We start from the raw sequence: 14203 nt of genomic DNA, 5'->3' as shown, positions 1-14203 counted from the left end.
ATTAATGCACAAGGCAATCAGACTGACTGACTGACTGATTGACTGACTAGATTTACAGTTCACCTGTATCTTCTATTGTTATGGTAGTAGAATTAATCTGACTTTCTTTAAAGACACTCTTGGACTGTTGACCAATGTAAGGCACATGCTGAATGCATGGGTTAGAAAACAGACAGATGAATCCACGCTGTCCAGTGTCAGAAGTTGGTGAAATCCTAAAGGAGTGTGAAGACGGTTTGACAGCTGGAGGATCTGGATTCAGATAGTGAGACGTTCATTGTCGCTGTTAAAGTGTGTTAGATAAACAGAATGAATCTCAAGCATTCTTGGCACTGCTGACCCTGATCTCTGCCACGTGTCAGTAATTTGTACTCTAGGGCTCATGTTCTGTCTGACAGGACTCATCATCTCTTAGTATATTCCACAGCAGGAGAAACTTATTGTTTTTACTTCTAAATGTTTTTGTATTGAAAGATACAAATGTGCCAAACATGTTTACCTCAACAGTTTTAAAAAGGAGAGTGAGTGGAAAGTCCACTATGATTTCATATTGTAGTGGACGATCTGAGAAAAGTCAAATCTCCACTCTTTCATTTAGCATACCCTCATATCTAACATTAGTCAGACCATACCTAAATACTATTAATCTCATTCCACTCCCTGCAGTGCACTCTTATATATTCACTTACATTTGTTGTTTTGCATTGTTCCATCTTTTCAGCAGTTTACTGTTGTAAAAAAGAGCTCAATCATGTAAAATGAATACCTGAAACCTTTGCAAAACAATGTTGTTCCAGAAATGTCAATTACATTTCCCTGAAAGGCGAGTCTATTTAAAACACAAAGAAGTCCTAGCTAAATTGCCTTTAACCATTTTAATAGATTACAGGGGATGTATGAAATGGAAATGGCAGCAGTTGCTCAGCAAGTGCAGGACAGGGAGGGTGCAGCCAGTCTCACCTCTGGTCTCCTTTCTTTCACTACCTGGTTTCTGTTTTTCACATTCCTTGTTCTCACTCAGATTTAGTTTTTTCCCCCCATCCCCAAGAAGCTTGACATAACATCCTCTTCTCCCACTCATAAAAAGAGAGAAACCTCAGACATTAGATTTCTAGGACCCAGCTGAAAGTTTCAGAATGATACAGCTGCCTCTACTGCCATCTAGTGGAGAGCCAGTTCTCCATGAGGGGAAAAGCACCCACTGTATAAAATCATCAAGCAAGACTTTACTGAGTAAACTGGGACACTATTAAAAATTGACCTAAAATATGTGATATAGGTTTAAGCCGACTGATAAGTAAAGTGCTGAGCTTTGGAGTTCAGTTCTGTAGACCTATGGGTCTGTTTCCCCATAGGTTTTAGGTTAGTTCACAAAATAAATAAATATATATGTAGGGAAAAATCCTGGTCTTTACAACTACTACTGTACAACTTAAATTGTACTTAAATTGAGAAAACCTATCATGCCAATACACAGTTTGCACTAAGCACTAAATACCTTCAACTAAGATTAAACCTGCTTTAGTGAGAAACGTGTTCAAGTATCATGAAGCAACCCAGCAACTGGGGATGTATTTAAACAGGGCGAGGCTACTGTGTTGGCTCATTGCTTTTGTTCTGTTATTGAAGGAGAACATGTCACAATTGTTTAACTGCATTCGGTTGTATAATCTCTAAGTGGCTGTGTATGTTTTTAGTAACTACAGAAATTACATGAAAAGCTAGAAGAAAGTCATGTTTAATTTCATATGTGCATTTTCACAAAGTGTTTTAAAGAAGAATGAGTAGAGGGCAAAAGCATTAAAAAAAAAAACATATTCAACAATATCCCATATTCCTCATCCATATTTGTGCAAAACCCACACCAGATCCAAGAATACATGGTCTCATTTGATACACAGATCTCTTTTTGTAAGGCGAAAACTAAAATGATACACAGTTAGGGAGCATTTCTTCTTAATGGCAGGCAACAGAAAGATACAGATGGGACAATCAGTCAGTAAGGTCTTACAGCTTTTCCTCTGCGTCGCTCAGTGGAGCATACAGGTACGCAGCATCGTCCTCTTCGTATATGATGGCCACAGTCTCGCCAGCATTGGACAATGCAGCACTGGTCTGTATGTACGCCTGAGGGAAGGAAGACAAAAAAGTGAATTCACTGTTTGACATTTTCATCAGAAACCAAAAGGTCACTGTGACATAAAAGATGAGTAAAAAAAAGTTGTGCAAACACGAAATGGAAAACAATCGACTGCACAAATACTCAGCCCCAGTCTTAGCTCAGCTGATAGTTTTTTTTAATTCTTTGTGAAGCTGGAGAAGAATTGAAATTATTATTTTTAAATGGATATTGACTTAATCCATGAAAATACCCTCTCGAGCAGCTGCAGTCTCTCTTCATTCAGCAGGTTGCTTTGTCTTAGCTGGCTGACTGTGTTCTCTAGACCGAGAAGCTTCTCCAGGTGTCTGCGGTGTCGTTGCTGCAGCACTTTAACCTTCTTCTGCAGCTCAATCACAATAGCCTCCAGCTGCTCCTTACTCAGACTGTTCTTATGGTAGCTGTTCATGGAAAAAATACAAAGAGATTGTACAAACAAATACAGTGGGAGAACACAGGAAAGAAAAGCCTGATTCATGAAGTACTCTTTGGAAATGTATTTGGTGTTAACCTGACATCTAGACTCCTAACTTAACTCAGATCACATTTTACTCCAAACCCTGTGGCCAGTACCTTGAAAAATGATTCTCAATAATTCTATGTTTTCTGGGGTGAAATTAAGAGTCAGTAGTCACCAGTGTTCTTCCTGCTGGAGGTCCTGCCACTCACTACCATCTTCCTCCGACTTGTCGTCGTCATCTTCCTCTCTCCCTTCTGTGTCCAGTCTTTCCACAGCGAGGACCAGGGACGTGGGGTATGGGGACACATGTTTGGAAACTATAGGCAGAGTAGATGTGATGGGTTTGGAGCTCAGAGCAGACGACAGCACTGTATCTGGAAGGAAGGTGAACTGGGTCGAGGCTTCACTCGGGAACACATTTGGTATCGTCTCAAAGTAGGCGATAACTTGAGTTTGATGGCCATCGTGAATGTCAGAGAACTCCTCTGTGGTATGAGTAAAATCTTCAACACCAAGACCAGTCACAGCCTCCTCTGTACAGCCAAGAATGGAGTCATTTACAACCATGTGGCTCTGATTTAAAATGGCAGCAGAAATTCCATTCATAAGCTCATCTTGCCCTTCACCAGCAGGGCATTCAGACATTACTACCACGTCTGTGTTCTCCCCACTCTTACTTAGTTCATCTACTGTCTGCAACAGAGTTAAAGGGAAATACGTGGCTGTTTTGAATCCGTCCACAGATGCCAGCGAGTTCAGGTCTGTCTGGAGAGAAGAGTCAGTTTGTCCAACATCACTCGACTCCACCAGGATGGTTTCCCCCTGCTGCGATGGGTCAACAGTGATCTCATAGAGGTGCACTGTGTGCAACATATTGTCCATCTCTACAGCGTCAAGACCCACTGTCCTGTCATCTGACACCGTTATGCTTTGATTACCATTAGTGCGAAGCCGTTTTGGCTTCTTCTCACTTTGCTCCGTGGATTTCCGTTTCTGTAAAGAAACAGGATTGTGTGTTAGCAAAGGCAACATGACAGTATTTATGGTTCAACTTAAAGTGTCTGTTGCGTCACATAACACTTTCCAACCGACTGAACAGAACTAGTTTAAGCACGTCTTCAATGTATGTGCAGATCTTTGTTATGGATCAGTTACTTTATTAATCACGTGGCAGTCGTGAACGTCATGCATGAGAATAAAACATTTTGCAATATAACAATACAGACATTTATCATTAAGCGCTTCTGCGTTGTGACACATAAAATCGTATAAAACCTTTGTGTATGAATTTTATGATCACCTCAACTTTTAAAAAATATCCCTTCTATAATTACTTACTGCTTAAAAACTTTGACTCACCGGTCAGAAAAGTTTTAAAACATTCAGAACATTTAATGTTCGGTATGACTTGGTAGACTAACAGCCACACAACTGCATGGAAAAAGAAAGTGGAACTTCACATACAGCACTTCATGTTGCATAAAGCTGCAAATTTGTTTTCTTGAGACAAATCTCTGCCCTATAAATAAAGTCATCTCCCTAAAAATGACGTTTATTATAAGGAATAATCCTTCATTGTTTCTGTTTTCAGCAAACTGTTGGCATTATTTGATAATATTGTGCAGCCCTAGAACTTCACTATATGACCACGTGGGGCTTCTTTTGGTTTTACCTCGGCCTCTTGGAAGACTGTGGGCACAGCATTGCTCTCAAGGTAACGTATCCCCCATCGCACCTTAAAGCACGACGGTGCAAAATGTTCATGGCAAATATACTGATGTCGAGATGGAGTCCAGTTCTCACGTCTCATGTTCCTCAGCCACTGCTGCAGTCGAGCTGGGTCCTGCAGGGGGAACCTACAATACAACAAAAACTACAGATGTGAGACACTGGTCACCCTTGGCCTCCGTCATGAGAAACATTGCCAAATGCTTAAAATGAAAGAAGCAGAGAAAATACAGCCCCAAATAGACTTGATGCCATGTTAGTGCTAAGTCAGCACCTAGAACCTGCCTCAGAACTGACCAGGTTGGGCTCAGGTAACTGACTCTGTAGACTCATCAACATTACTGAGAACTCTGGAAACGATACTGTCAAACCCAGCAAAGACTTGCTGCACAGCTTGGCGTCGTTTCACACCGTAAACAGGTTCCTGTGTTACAGTGAGCGCTGCGCTGTCACTTTGTTCCAGCTGCGGTTCCTGTTTGTGAACGTGCTTCAGGATTAGGATGACATCATCTCTACAGTCCTGCTGATCGATAAATTACACTCGGATTAAAACCCTCACAGCTAAACTCGACTGGACTTTTCCAAAACTAACACGAACCAGAAAAGCTAAGGTGAAGTTTCCTCATCAGTCTGGTTTCTAACCACCAACCTTACTTCGCTAAGACATCAGGCCGTTTCTAAGGTCAAACCAAGAGAACAGCAACTGAAAAAACCTTTCATGTCTGCAACGATCAGTTTCTGAGAGCAAACTGTAGTGAAGGTCTGACTCAGGTCACTCAAACATAAAGTCAGACCACGTTTCTGTGAGTAACAGTCAACTTAGCTAACTCAGCTAAGACTTGATTAAAACCAGCCGCTTACTTGTAGAAGCTTTTCCTGTCGGTGCCGGTGCCGGAGTCATTCTTACAGTTTGGGACCGAACAATATTTCGGCATGTCAGGCCACAGCTGCTGACGTTTTCTTGTCCAACGGGGCGAAGGGTGAAACGCGTGCTGTGTGTTGTCAACCTGTGGCGCACAAGTGACGTATGATCGTCAGCTGGTGACACTCGTGACGTCATCTCAATACGACAATACTGCAAAAAAGAGGCAGTGTTGTTTTTTTTTTACTGCGTTGTGTAATAAAGTAATATTTTAAAAAAACACCTGTACTGGGAGTTAGAACTGCAAACCACACAACCACAAACCACACAAAGGAAACAAGCACTGGACCCAGCTTGTTTCTAAAATCACTGGACTGGATTTTTTTTTATTATTCAATAATTTTCTCCAAACATTACACAGAATCTTTAAATGATACAGTATATATATATACATACACATCAGTGTATTTATCGAAAAAGTTGAGGGCCATTGAACAATGCAGCTGTGCGTTTCAAGACAGGATTGTATTTTGGACTTTTGTGTACTGAAGTAATCCACATATGGGGTCAGGAGTCACCAGTAATCAAGTGCCATCAGTGTTTGCCTTACACTGAAGCTAGGCTAGTTGTAGATGTGAGGGAGTTGCCGGGTGTGTGGCACGATGACGGGGATAAAAACATGGAGAGCAGCAGTATCTTCCTCCACAGGAAGCAGTGCAAAATAATGTCACCAGCTACATGACCGAACCAGCTAAATACACCACTAATGGCAAACAGCACCTTTAAGAGTGTACCCAGAGACTATCTTTTGGGGATCTGGAATCATACATATAATCAGATTTTGTTTTCCTGTAAAATAAAAAATGAACAGACATACTGAGGATGGCTCGAGAAACACTGATAGACATGCTGTTTTTAACCCAGTTTACAATGCTCTAAAGTGTGTACACACGCCAACAGTAAAATGCCAGGTTTCAGAGTCACAAGATGCTCCTTGTAAAAACTCAACAATCATTTTCGTTACAGCTCTTTGGTACATACCAGCTATTTGATCACATCTGCTGAGTATATCAAATATTTAAAATCCAAGCAGTTGCAAGGGTTGGTTTCTTTACCCAGTGACAACACTGAGCGAGCAAATACACAATGGAAATGGGCATTTTCCAGTTTTAACGAAAAACATGAAAGGACATTTCCGGATCGGGACTGGGCTAGTCTAAGTGATCTCTTCCCATTTGGACTACACTACATGTTTTCTGTGTACACCTAGTGGAAGTTTGTTGGGGAGAACAATCTCTTAGGTGAAGTATCAATGACAGCATGTCTGAGCACTGGAGGGAGCTAGGTGGCTGGGATGGTTCAGGTCAGATGGGAGGCCACTACATCATCCCCAACTGCATTAGCGTGTTGGCATACGCCATGGGCTTGACATTCGGATGAGGCTGTAAAAGAGAGGAAGATCACACTGAGCGTGTTAAAAAAAAAAAACCTTGCCTGTTGCAAAGTTAATTAGTAGTCAAACTTGTGTTCAAAATAAGCAGTTGAGAATAAAGTATTACCAAAAAGCAATGGGCATAATGATAAAAATGGTTATTGGAATATGTAATTATACTCTAATTTCTAAAATATGGTTAACATTTTACAAATAACAGCATTTTTCTAAATACACTTCAGAGGACATGATACTTACCACAGCAGTGAACTGGTGAAATTCTGGCTTGAGGTCTGATCCCCTGAGGTGGATATATGCTCCTTTGTTTCCCATCTGATCACTGGGGGAAGACAGATACATGGTTAAAGTGAACAAACTAACATCCCACTCAACACTTACGTTAGCTGGCATGATTACATACCAGTAGTTGGGTGCTGAGAACACTGTGATGCACTTCCCTGAGTGAGTGACCTCATAGCCGTCAGCTTTGACCTCATGGCTACGCACAACGTAGTCCAGCTTGTTCTGCTCCAGGAAACGCTCTGTCACATCTGGACCGAACTGACAACTTACTCCTCGCTTGCTGATCGACCGCCCATTCTGTACAAGACACAGCAAAGCATTCCAACTAATTTTTAATCTAAAACAGAGGAGTACTCAGTGCCGCTCTAACATAAACTAGTGGATGCTCTGATTAAATGGACCAAACAAGGTATTTGGTGGGTGGGAACTGACCTGAGGCTGTGGATCTGACCAGAGGAGGTCACACATGGGACCTGTGAAAAGTAGAGCAAGGTGTTGAAATGTCCCTCGTTTCCTTTCCAGAGATATTTTCTTTGAGCCAGTTCTACATTGATGGTGCTTTTGGAGTCTGGCCCTACCTGAGTCTGGTGGTTGTCTGTTCCGGTCAATCTTCCTGAGGTCCTCCAATGTGACACCATCTTCACTGAACAGTCCACCATGCATAACCTGAAACAGCAGTACAAACCAGGCTGATGATGACAACAGATAACAGGCTATTTGCCCATTATACAAAAAGTAAACTCACACACTATCTTCAACATCAGGCACAATATTTAAAAGATAATCAGTTGTTATTGACATGCGTTTCGACACATTAACGACACCTTACCAGAGTCTACTATTTGCTATCTGCTTTTCTCTCGCCTATAATACTGTTCTTATTATCTTTAAACCACAAACCCCTTTTGGGAAAAAATATTCTTTACTAAAATTCTTTCTGAAAATGATTTCTATAGCAAAGCTAGCTACAGAATGAGTCAGATTCTGGATTCTGTTCATTAAATTTGGCTTTAACTAACTCAGGCTAATATGCCGCTATCAGATATTCTTGATTATCCAGGTAATTCGGTTTAAAGCAGTTTGAGAAATATCTCAAATTTGTCATCTTCCACTCATGCTTTACATAAAGGCAAATGAACAGAGCAGAAAGGGGGAAAAAAAATTGTTAATCTGAATCACTCATACAAAAAACAAAATTCACTGAGCAACCCTGTTAACTTCTTTCAGTTCACTGCGACTGCTTACCAGTACTTTGTTGTTGATACACTGTGCAAGAGGCAGCCACTGGAAGACCTCGCTGAACAGTTGGAACATCTGGGCTGTGTATTTGGCTTTGACCTCCCCTTCAAATCCATACATCTGGTTCATGTTGTCCGTCTCATGGTTACCTGCAGGTATAAGCTTGGTTATTGTGCACTTTATAATCCTGTTTTAGTAACTTTGTAAGTATGTTTAAGTTCTTAAATCTGTAATTTAACAACAGAAACAAATTGAAAACTGCATATGAAAAAAGCTGGTAAATGAATGTCACTATCATCCATGAACTTCATGAGAACAAACCTACTGACACATCCACAGCTACAAACACTACAAATGTATCCACAGATTTGAACAGAGACACAGTGTGAGTGGTCTCACCTCTAAGCAAGTGGAAGTTGTCGGGGTAGAGCAGCTTGAAACTAAAGAGGGTAAGTATGACCTCAACAGAGAAAGAGCCACGATCCACAAAGTCGCCATTGAACAGCTGAAGTCTGTAGTTAAGCCCTTGTTGGTATTTTAAACACAGAACTATACAAAGATGTTAACGGTGATGACCACAAAAAAAAAAACAAACAAAAAAAACAGATTTGTGGTTGTTGGTTGCTAAAAGAAAGGATACATAAGGGTTGGTCTCTGAGGGTAACCCGTTCAACTTGAAGATGTTCAGGAGATCATAGTATTGTCCATGTGTGTCACCACAAATAGTTATTTTTTCTGTCTGTGGCAAAGAGAAATTGAAATCCATAAAAGACTGCTTACATAACATGATGCCTGTATAAGTCAGCCAAGAAAAAATATCTTACAATCAGAGGAATATTATATTAGTGATTATCTGCAAAGTCCTCACCTCTTTTAATGTGATTTCAACAAGACTTGGTAGTTTCGATAAAACATCCTTAACTTGCACCAAAATCTGAAAGAGGAGACAGAAGTGGAATTACAGCAACAACAATTAAACTTTCTTTCACTGAGTTTACCATGTTTGAAAAGAACAAACATTTTTACCTGGTACGCACACTTTCTGTGCAGTTTCTTCTGGTCTTTGAACCACTCCATCATGTCCTTCATGAACTTCAATGTGACCTTACCATCTTCAAGTTTGGGGCCTACATAGTCATCTTCAATTGCTAAAATATAAGATGACCTTAATTACAGATCAAAAAATTAAGAAGTTCACACATTATTTGCATGAGTTCATCTTGTTATCATGAGTTTCAGTTGAACAGGCAACATGAAAAACGGATACAATTAAAGCAATTAATGAAATAAACAACATATTTTTAAATATTTGTCCAGTACAACTTACTCATGTTTTCAATGTCCAGAGAGTCTACGACAGATTTTTTTGTCTCATCACTAGCAATGGCTCTCTCAAAAGCCTTCTGTTTCACAATCTTGTTACATTCTTGATACTTCATCCTTGCATCCTTGTCATTTGGTCGAACCCTTACTACCTATGATCAAAATGGGGTCAAGGTAAAATTAAACACACTGGTTAATCATTTGTGGCTATTAAGGCAGACAAAGGGAAAATTTGATGCAGCTGCAAAGAACAAGAAGTAAATGCCAGTAAAAGATGTGATTTATTAATTATGCATTTTCCACTGGATGAACAATACGTTTATCTGTGGTGTTGTAAACGGTCATTTTAACTATTTGCAGTTACTGTTATGTCCTATTCATGTATGAATGTACAGAGAAATGGACAGCTGATTTATAGAATTAGTAAGAACCTATAAATACTAGTTCTAACCTTTCACAGCTTTGTAAGGATCAACTCTCATTTCCTGTTGTCATGGTGCTGAGTCTAGTTTGTGCAATAAATTCATATGACTGTGGCTAAGCTTTAAAGGTCTTTGTTGTCACAGTCCTGGTATATTTATATTGCTCATTATGAGAACAGCAATAATAGACACCAAACTAGCTGGTGTCCTTTATACTGGATCCCACTGGCATTGTGAGTGGATTAAAGAATATTCCATATTTTGGATTATTAAACCAACATGAAGACCATAACTCATGATGACATAATCGGATGGACCTTTGTTTCAAGAAAAAGACTCTGATATTCTCATGTTCAGAGGATTTTCAGTTCAGACCACATGAAAGCCGAAAGGTTGCATATAGTAATAATCAAAGATTCTATACTACTTACCGTCTCGTAGTCCTTAAGTGCAGCCTTAAATTTGCCCAGTGCCATGTTAGAAGTGGCACGGCGGTAATAACCCTTAATGTAGTTCTTGTCTATCTCCAGGGCCTTCGTAGCATCTGCCAGGGCATAGCCATAGCATTCTGTGCGTAGATATGCCAGGCTTCGGTTGCTGTAGTAGATGGCATTGGATGGATTGAGGTCCAAGGCTTCTGTGTAGTACTTGATAGCATTTTCATAGTCTTTGTCTGAAAAACAAATGTCACTTTATCTTCACTGGAGAAGCACTAAGTTTGGGGTTCTATTAAGAACCAATATAAATATCAAACATGCTACAGGAGTACAAGTGTATTATATAAATATAATATTTATTATATTAATTACTAAGCTGGTACTAGAGGTGGAGAGTATCATCAAAACAACATTAGTGCTAATAGAGTTTGTTAATTGATTGGTCCAAAACAATACAGAAAAAGTACAAAACATTTCCTGGTAATGTGAAGCAGAGAGTAAAAATCATCCTTCATTAATCCCACTAGTGAACTAATACTAATACTACAAGGAGGTGGCCACTGCTTAACCAGTGTACAACAGTAAACAGTGCTCAATAGCTATACAGTCTGGTTTTGCGACCTGCTAAATGTGGTGAAAAAGCTGAAGAAAAAAAAAACAGTGGCACAACTCCAGGTGTGGTAGGTGACAGGTGATGGTACATTCAAACTGCAGTAGCACAATTATGTCACAATTATATGCAGTATACCTCAAACAGAAGACAACAGTGGCAATCCTGCAAGAGACAGCCTTTTCATACATCTGCTCTGACCCATCACGGTGTCAGACTTGGTAATACCTGGGCCTCTCTAAGTGCCAAACTTCGGCCTCTGCCACAGCCAATTTTAGAGCCCTTTAGGGGTCCTGAGGCACAACTAAACCTCATCTCAACACCCCTAAAAATTATAATAATTGTTAATCAATATGCCTATTAAAAACTAATGTCAGATTTCACAAACACACAAGCCACACAACCACACATAAGCAATGTAGAAGAAGAAGGCAGTAGCGGTGGATTTCGTGGTGGAGATTCATAAATCCACAAGAAAGCTGAAAAGCAGTTGCTGCCTGCTCTGACTGTGAAAACTTCATGGTGTGAATACTGTCGAACAACATTAGCCAACTTAGCTGCATACTTGGCAGGGAATGAGCTACTGTAACTGATGCACTTTATTATTTTAGTTTAGGTGGAGATAAAGTACCAAACCCATGCAGTATTCATGCAGTATTATAAAGCAGCGGTCCCCAACCTTTTATGCATTTATATGCATAATTTCACAGACCAGGGATGGGGTGGGGGGAGAGTATGTGTAGGGCGACCAATCATGAGAATGAGCATAATAACAGGCATATAATAATTAACACAAAATCACAAAATGCATAAAAATACCACTCACCAGTATTGGAGAATCAGTGGGAACCCTGAGACTCCAAAGACGTTTGGTTTTTTTTTTTTTACCAATTTTAGTTGGCTTAATCTTTGATATCTGTGCGGTCTGGTACCGAATGACCTGTTCTGGTCTGTGGACCAGTGGTTGGGGACCACTGCTATAAAGCATTGCAATTATTATCCTTCATTAACAAATTAAAACAAAAATCAGTTTTATGGAAGGATTTTTTGTTTCCCAAAGAAAACAACCAGGTTCAAGTGTCAGGTCGAAATGACAATACCTGACTGCATTACCCATGACAACCCAGTATTCAATTAGAATAATATAAATCTGTATGGACCAATTTATGTCCCTTATTAGATTACTGATTCTGTGATTGGATGTCAGGTTTGCGATTTGGTTGATGCACAAAGATTAATAACGGAGAACAGTGATGGAGCAGATTTTAGTCCCCAGATAGACCCCGGGCATAAGGCCCTGTATAAATCCACATTCCCCTTGGGGGCTGGGTCCCCCTAAAAGGCTGATCCTAGAGTCGCCCATAATTGCACATGTGATGTCCATAACATGACATCCATAACTTCTGCATGAGGAAGAACAGGTGGCAGTGTGCCAAGCCGATAACTTCACGGCACTTTTGTTACCTTGTGTCAAACAAAAAAAAGGTCTTGGACCAAAACCAAGTGCCACCTGACTGTTGGACCTGATATTTAGCTACCTCCTTACCAACGTAAATAATCGTCTAAAGAGAAATAGACACGTTTAGGTTAAAATGTGACCGAGCACGCCGCTCACATGGTCCCGCTGGCAGACAGAAGATTCTGGTTGTTGATGTTTTTGTATGAACTTAAAACTAGTGTTACACAACAACAACCTCACAGCACTCGTCGCTAAATAAGAAGTGTGGAGGGCAGACCTCTCACAGAGCCCCAAATCTGTGCAAGTTAGCGGTTCTCGAAACACAACACGCGTGACAGCGCGGGTTAACCTCGATGCTGTTGCTGCTAGCTTGCGTTAGCTAAACCGGCTAATAGCAATGAATGGGATTTACAGTTAGCATGCTGTCTGAGCAAGGTTAGCTTAGCTTAGCTCCTCAAATGGGAGCGCAATATGAGACAATCCTGCCTGACTCTGATTACTGGTCACGATTTTATCTGTTACAAACTGCTGACACAAACCACCTACTTGACAAATCTGCCAAATTACCTTTAAAGTACTTATTCGCCTTCTCCTTGAGTAGCTCTGCATCATTACTTCCCTCCGCCATCTTCTTCTCGCTGCCGTTTTCTGATACGTACGCCATTGTCGCAAAACGTCGCAAAGATTTTTTTTCCTCAATTATTCGGGGCAATTTCCAAGTTAAAGACTGAAAATGTAAATATACAAGTAACACATTTTAAGCCCAAAGAAAGTTGTAATAAAATTCTGAAAGTGCAAAATACTAGAAATATTTCTAATTGTATTATTTTTTGCTTTTTTGATCAGCAGGGGTCGGTATAGACCTTCACCGAAATTCATACTAAACTAACGGAGAACACTGAGAACAGAGAGAATGTGAAGTTAATTGAAAAAAAAACCTGTTATTTAAATTAAATATAGGTAAATGATAGATGTGGGAGCCAAAGTTTCCCAGCTGGTTTGGAATTATGACTTTAATTTTTAGAACCTCTCCTCTGCAATAAAATACAAATCAATTAAAATATAATCCCATGTAAGAGAAAAATACGGCGTCAGCCTTGGTTTCTTTTGGCCTTTTTCCAAATGCCTCAAGGCCTGAGGATGTCACAGTGGAAGTTTTCTGTCACGTGACCACAGCGGTATCGGCTTCCAGCTGCTACAGATACTGAAATGTGGGGGACAAATATGGCACAGGTGCACATCTCCACAGCTTCACTCACACATGGCATCTGACACACCCCAGCCTCACAAAACTGGTTTGCAAAACCATCACACAACCTGAAGCAGAAATACACCTAAGTTCAAATACCTAGACTCTACACTGTCTGTACTCTGTAGACAAAAAGAGCTGTGGATCAATGGAGTCGGCTGAGGGACGTCTGTCTTGTGTACCAGAAAGGAAAAGTTGGTCCTCTGAGATATAGTTTTGTGGTTTGGTGTGTTTAGATGGTCAGGGTTAGAAGTTCAACAGAGTGAGATACATTTAAGAGTACCATGTGACACATAGGACACAGCCCAGTCCAGTCTGCTGCCTTGACTCACAAACGACATCCCGCAGTGGGGAGTAAGAGCTCAAACAGTTGGGTGACTCACTGTGACCCCATTCAAACACTTACTAACCCCAGAGTGTGAGTTCACTTTCTCTTAGCAAAACTACCTATGACTCGCCCCCTTCTCTGAGCCATGGCACGTCTAGTCCTGTGATGCTTTTACTAGTAGCACTCGAGGGAA

The 14203-nt window shown here is 40.4% G+C and overlaps 2 protein-coding genes across 2 annotated transcripts; both read right to left on the bottom strand.

Annotated features, from left to right (window-relative positions):
- Window positions 1-19: 19 nt before the first annotated feature.
- On the bottom strand, window positions 20-5370 carry LOC113138830 (THAP domain-containing protein 5-like). Its single transcript, XM_026321637.2, has 6 exons — window positions 5208-5370; window positions 4291-4474; window positions 2794-3611; window positions 2373-2559; window positions 2012-2127; window positions 20-252 (listed from the first exon to the last, which is right to left on the bottom strand). Exons 1-6 carry the CDS (start codon window positions 5279-5281, stop codon window positions 216-218), a joined length of 1416 nt encoding a protein of 471 aa, XP_026177422.1. The 5' UTR covers window positions 5282-5370; the 3' UTR covers window positions 20-215.
- A 192-nt stretch (window positions 5371-5562) lies between these two features.
- On the bottom strand, window positions 5563-13097 carry ppp5c (protein phosphatase 5, catalytic subunit). Its single transcript, XM_026299354.1, has 13 exons — window positions 13001-13097; window positions 10359-10600; window positions 9510-9657; window positions 9209-9330; window positions 9051-9116; window positions 8823-8921; window positions 8582-8687; window positions 8189-8331; window positions 7522-7609; window positions 7376-7416; window positions 7062-7240; window positions 6899-6980; window positions 5563-6650 (listed from the first exon to the last, which is right to left on the bottom strand). Exons 1-13 carry the CDS (start codon window positions 13095-13097, stop codon window positions 6588-6590), a joined length of 1476 nt encoding a protein of 491 aa, XP_026155139.1. The 3' UTR covers window positions 5563-6587.
- Between the last annotated feature and the right edge of the window lie 1106 nt (window positions 13098-14203).

The sequence above is a fragment of the Mastacembelus armatus genome, chromosome 13, assembly GCF_900324485.2.
Source record: "Mastacembelus armatus chromosome 13, fMasArm1.2, whole genome shotgun sequence".
Classification (NCBI taxonomy): Eukaryota; Metazoa; Chordata; class Actinopteri; order Synbranchiformes; family Mastacembelidae; genus Mastacembelus; species Mastacembelus armatus.
The sequence above is the reverse complement of the archived record's forward strand: the minus strand, read 5'-3'. Positions and strand labels throughout refer to the sequence as shown.

Bases quoted from the DNA above. Each gene is read 5' to 3' on its own strand.
- LOC113138830 (XM_026321637.2), bottom strand. From the start codon at position 5,281: ATGCCGAAATATTGTTCGGTCCCAAACTGTAAGAATGACTCCGGCACC. The intron at 2,560-2,793 runs GTGACTACTGAC...TTCCATGAACAG, and splicing joins CTCCAGCAGGAAGAACACTG to CTACCATAAGAACAGTCTGA. The intron at 2,128-2,372 runs GTATTTTCATGG...TCCTTCCCTCAG, and splicing joins GACTGCAGCTGCTCGAGAGG to GCGTACATACAGACCAGTGC.
- ppp5c (XM_026299354.1), bottom strand. From the start codon at position 13,097: ATGGCGTACGTATCAGAAAACGGCAGCGAGAAGAAGATGGCGGAGGGA. The intron at 9,117-9,208 runs GTAAAAATGTTT...CTCCTCTTTCAG, and splicing joins ACAGAAAGTGTGCGTACCAG to ATTTTGGTGCAAGTTAAGGA. The intron at 7,610-8,188 runs GTAAGCAGTCGC...CTGCTGTTTCAG, and splicing joins GTATCAACAACAAAGTACTG to GTTATGCATGGTGGACTGTT.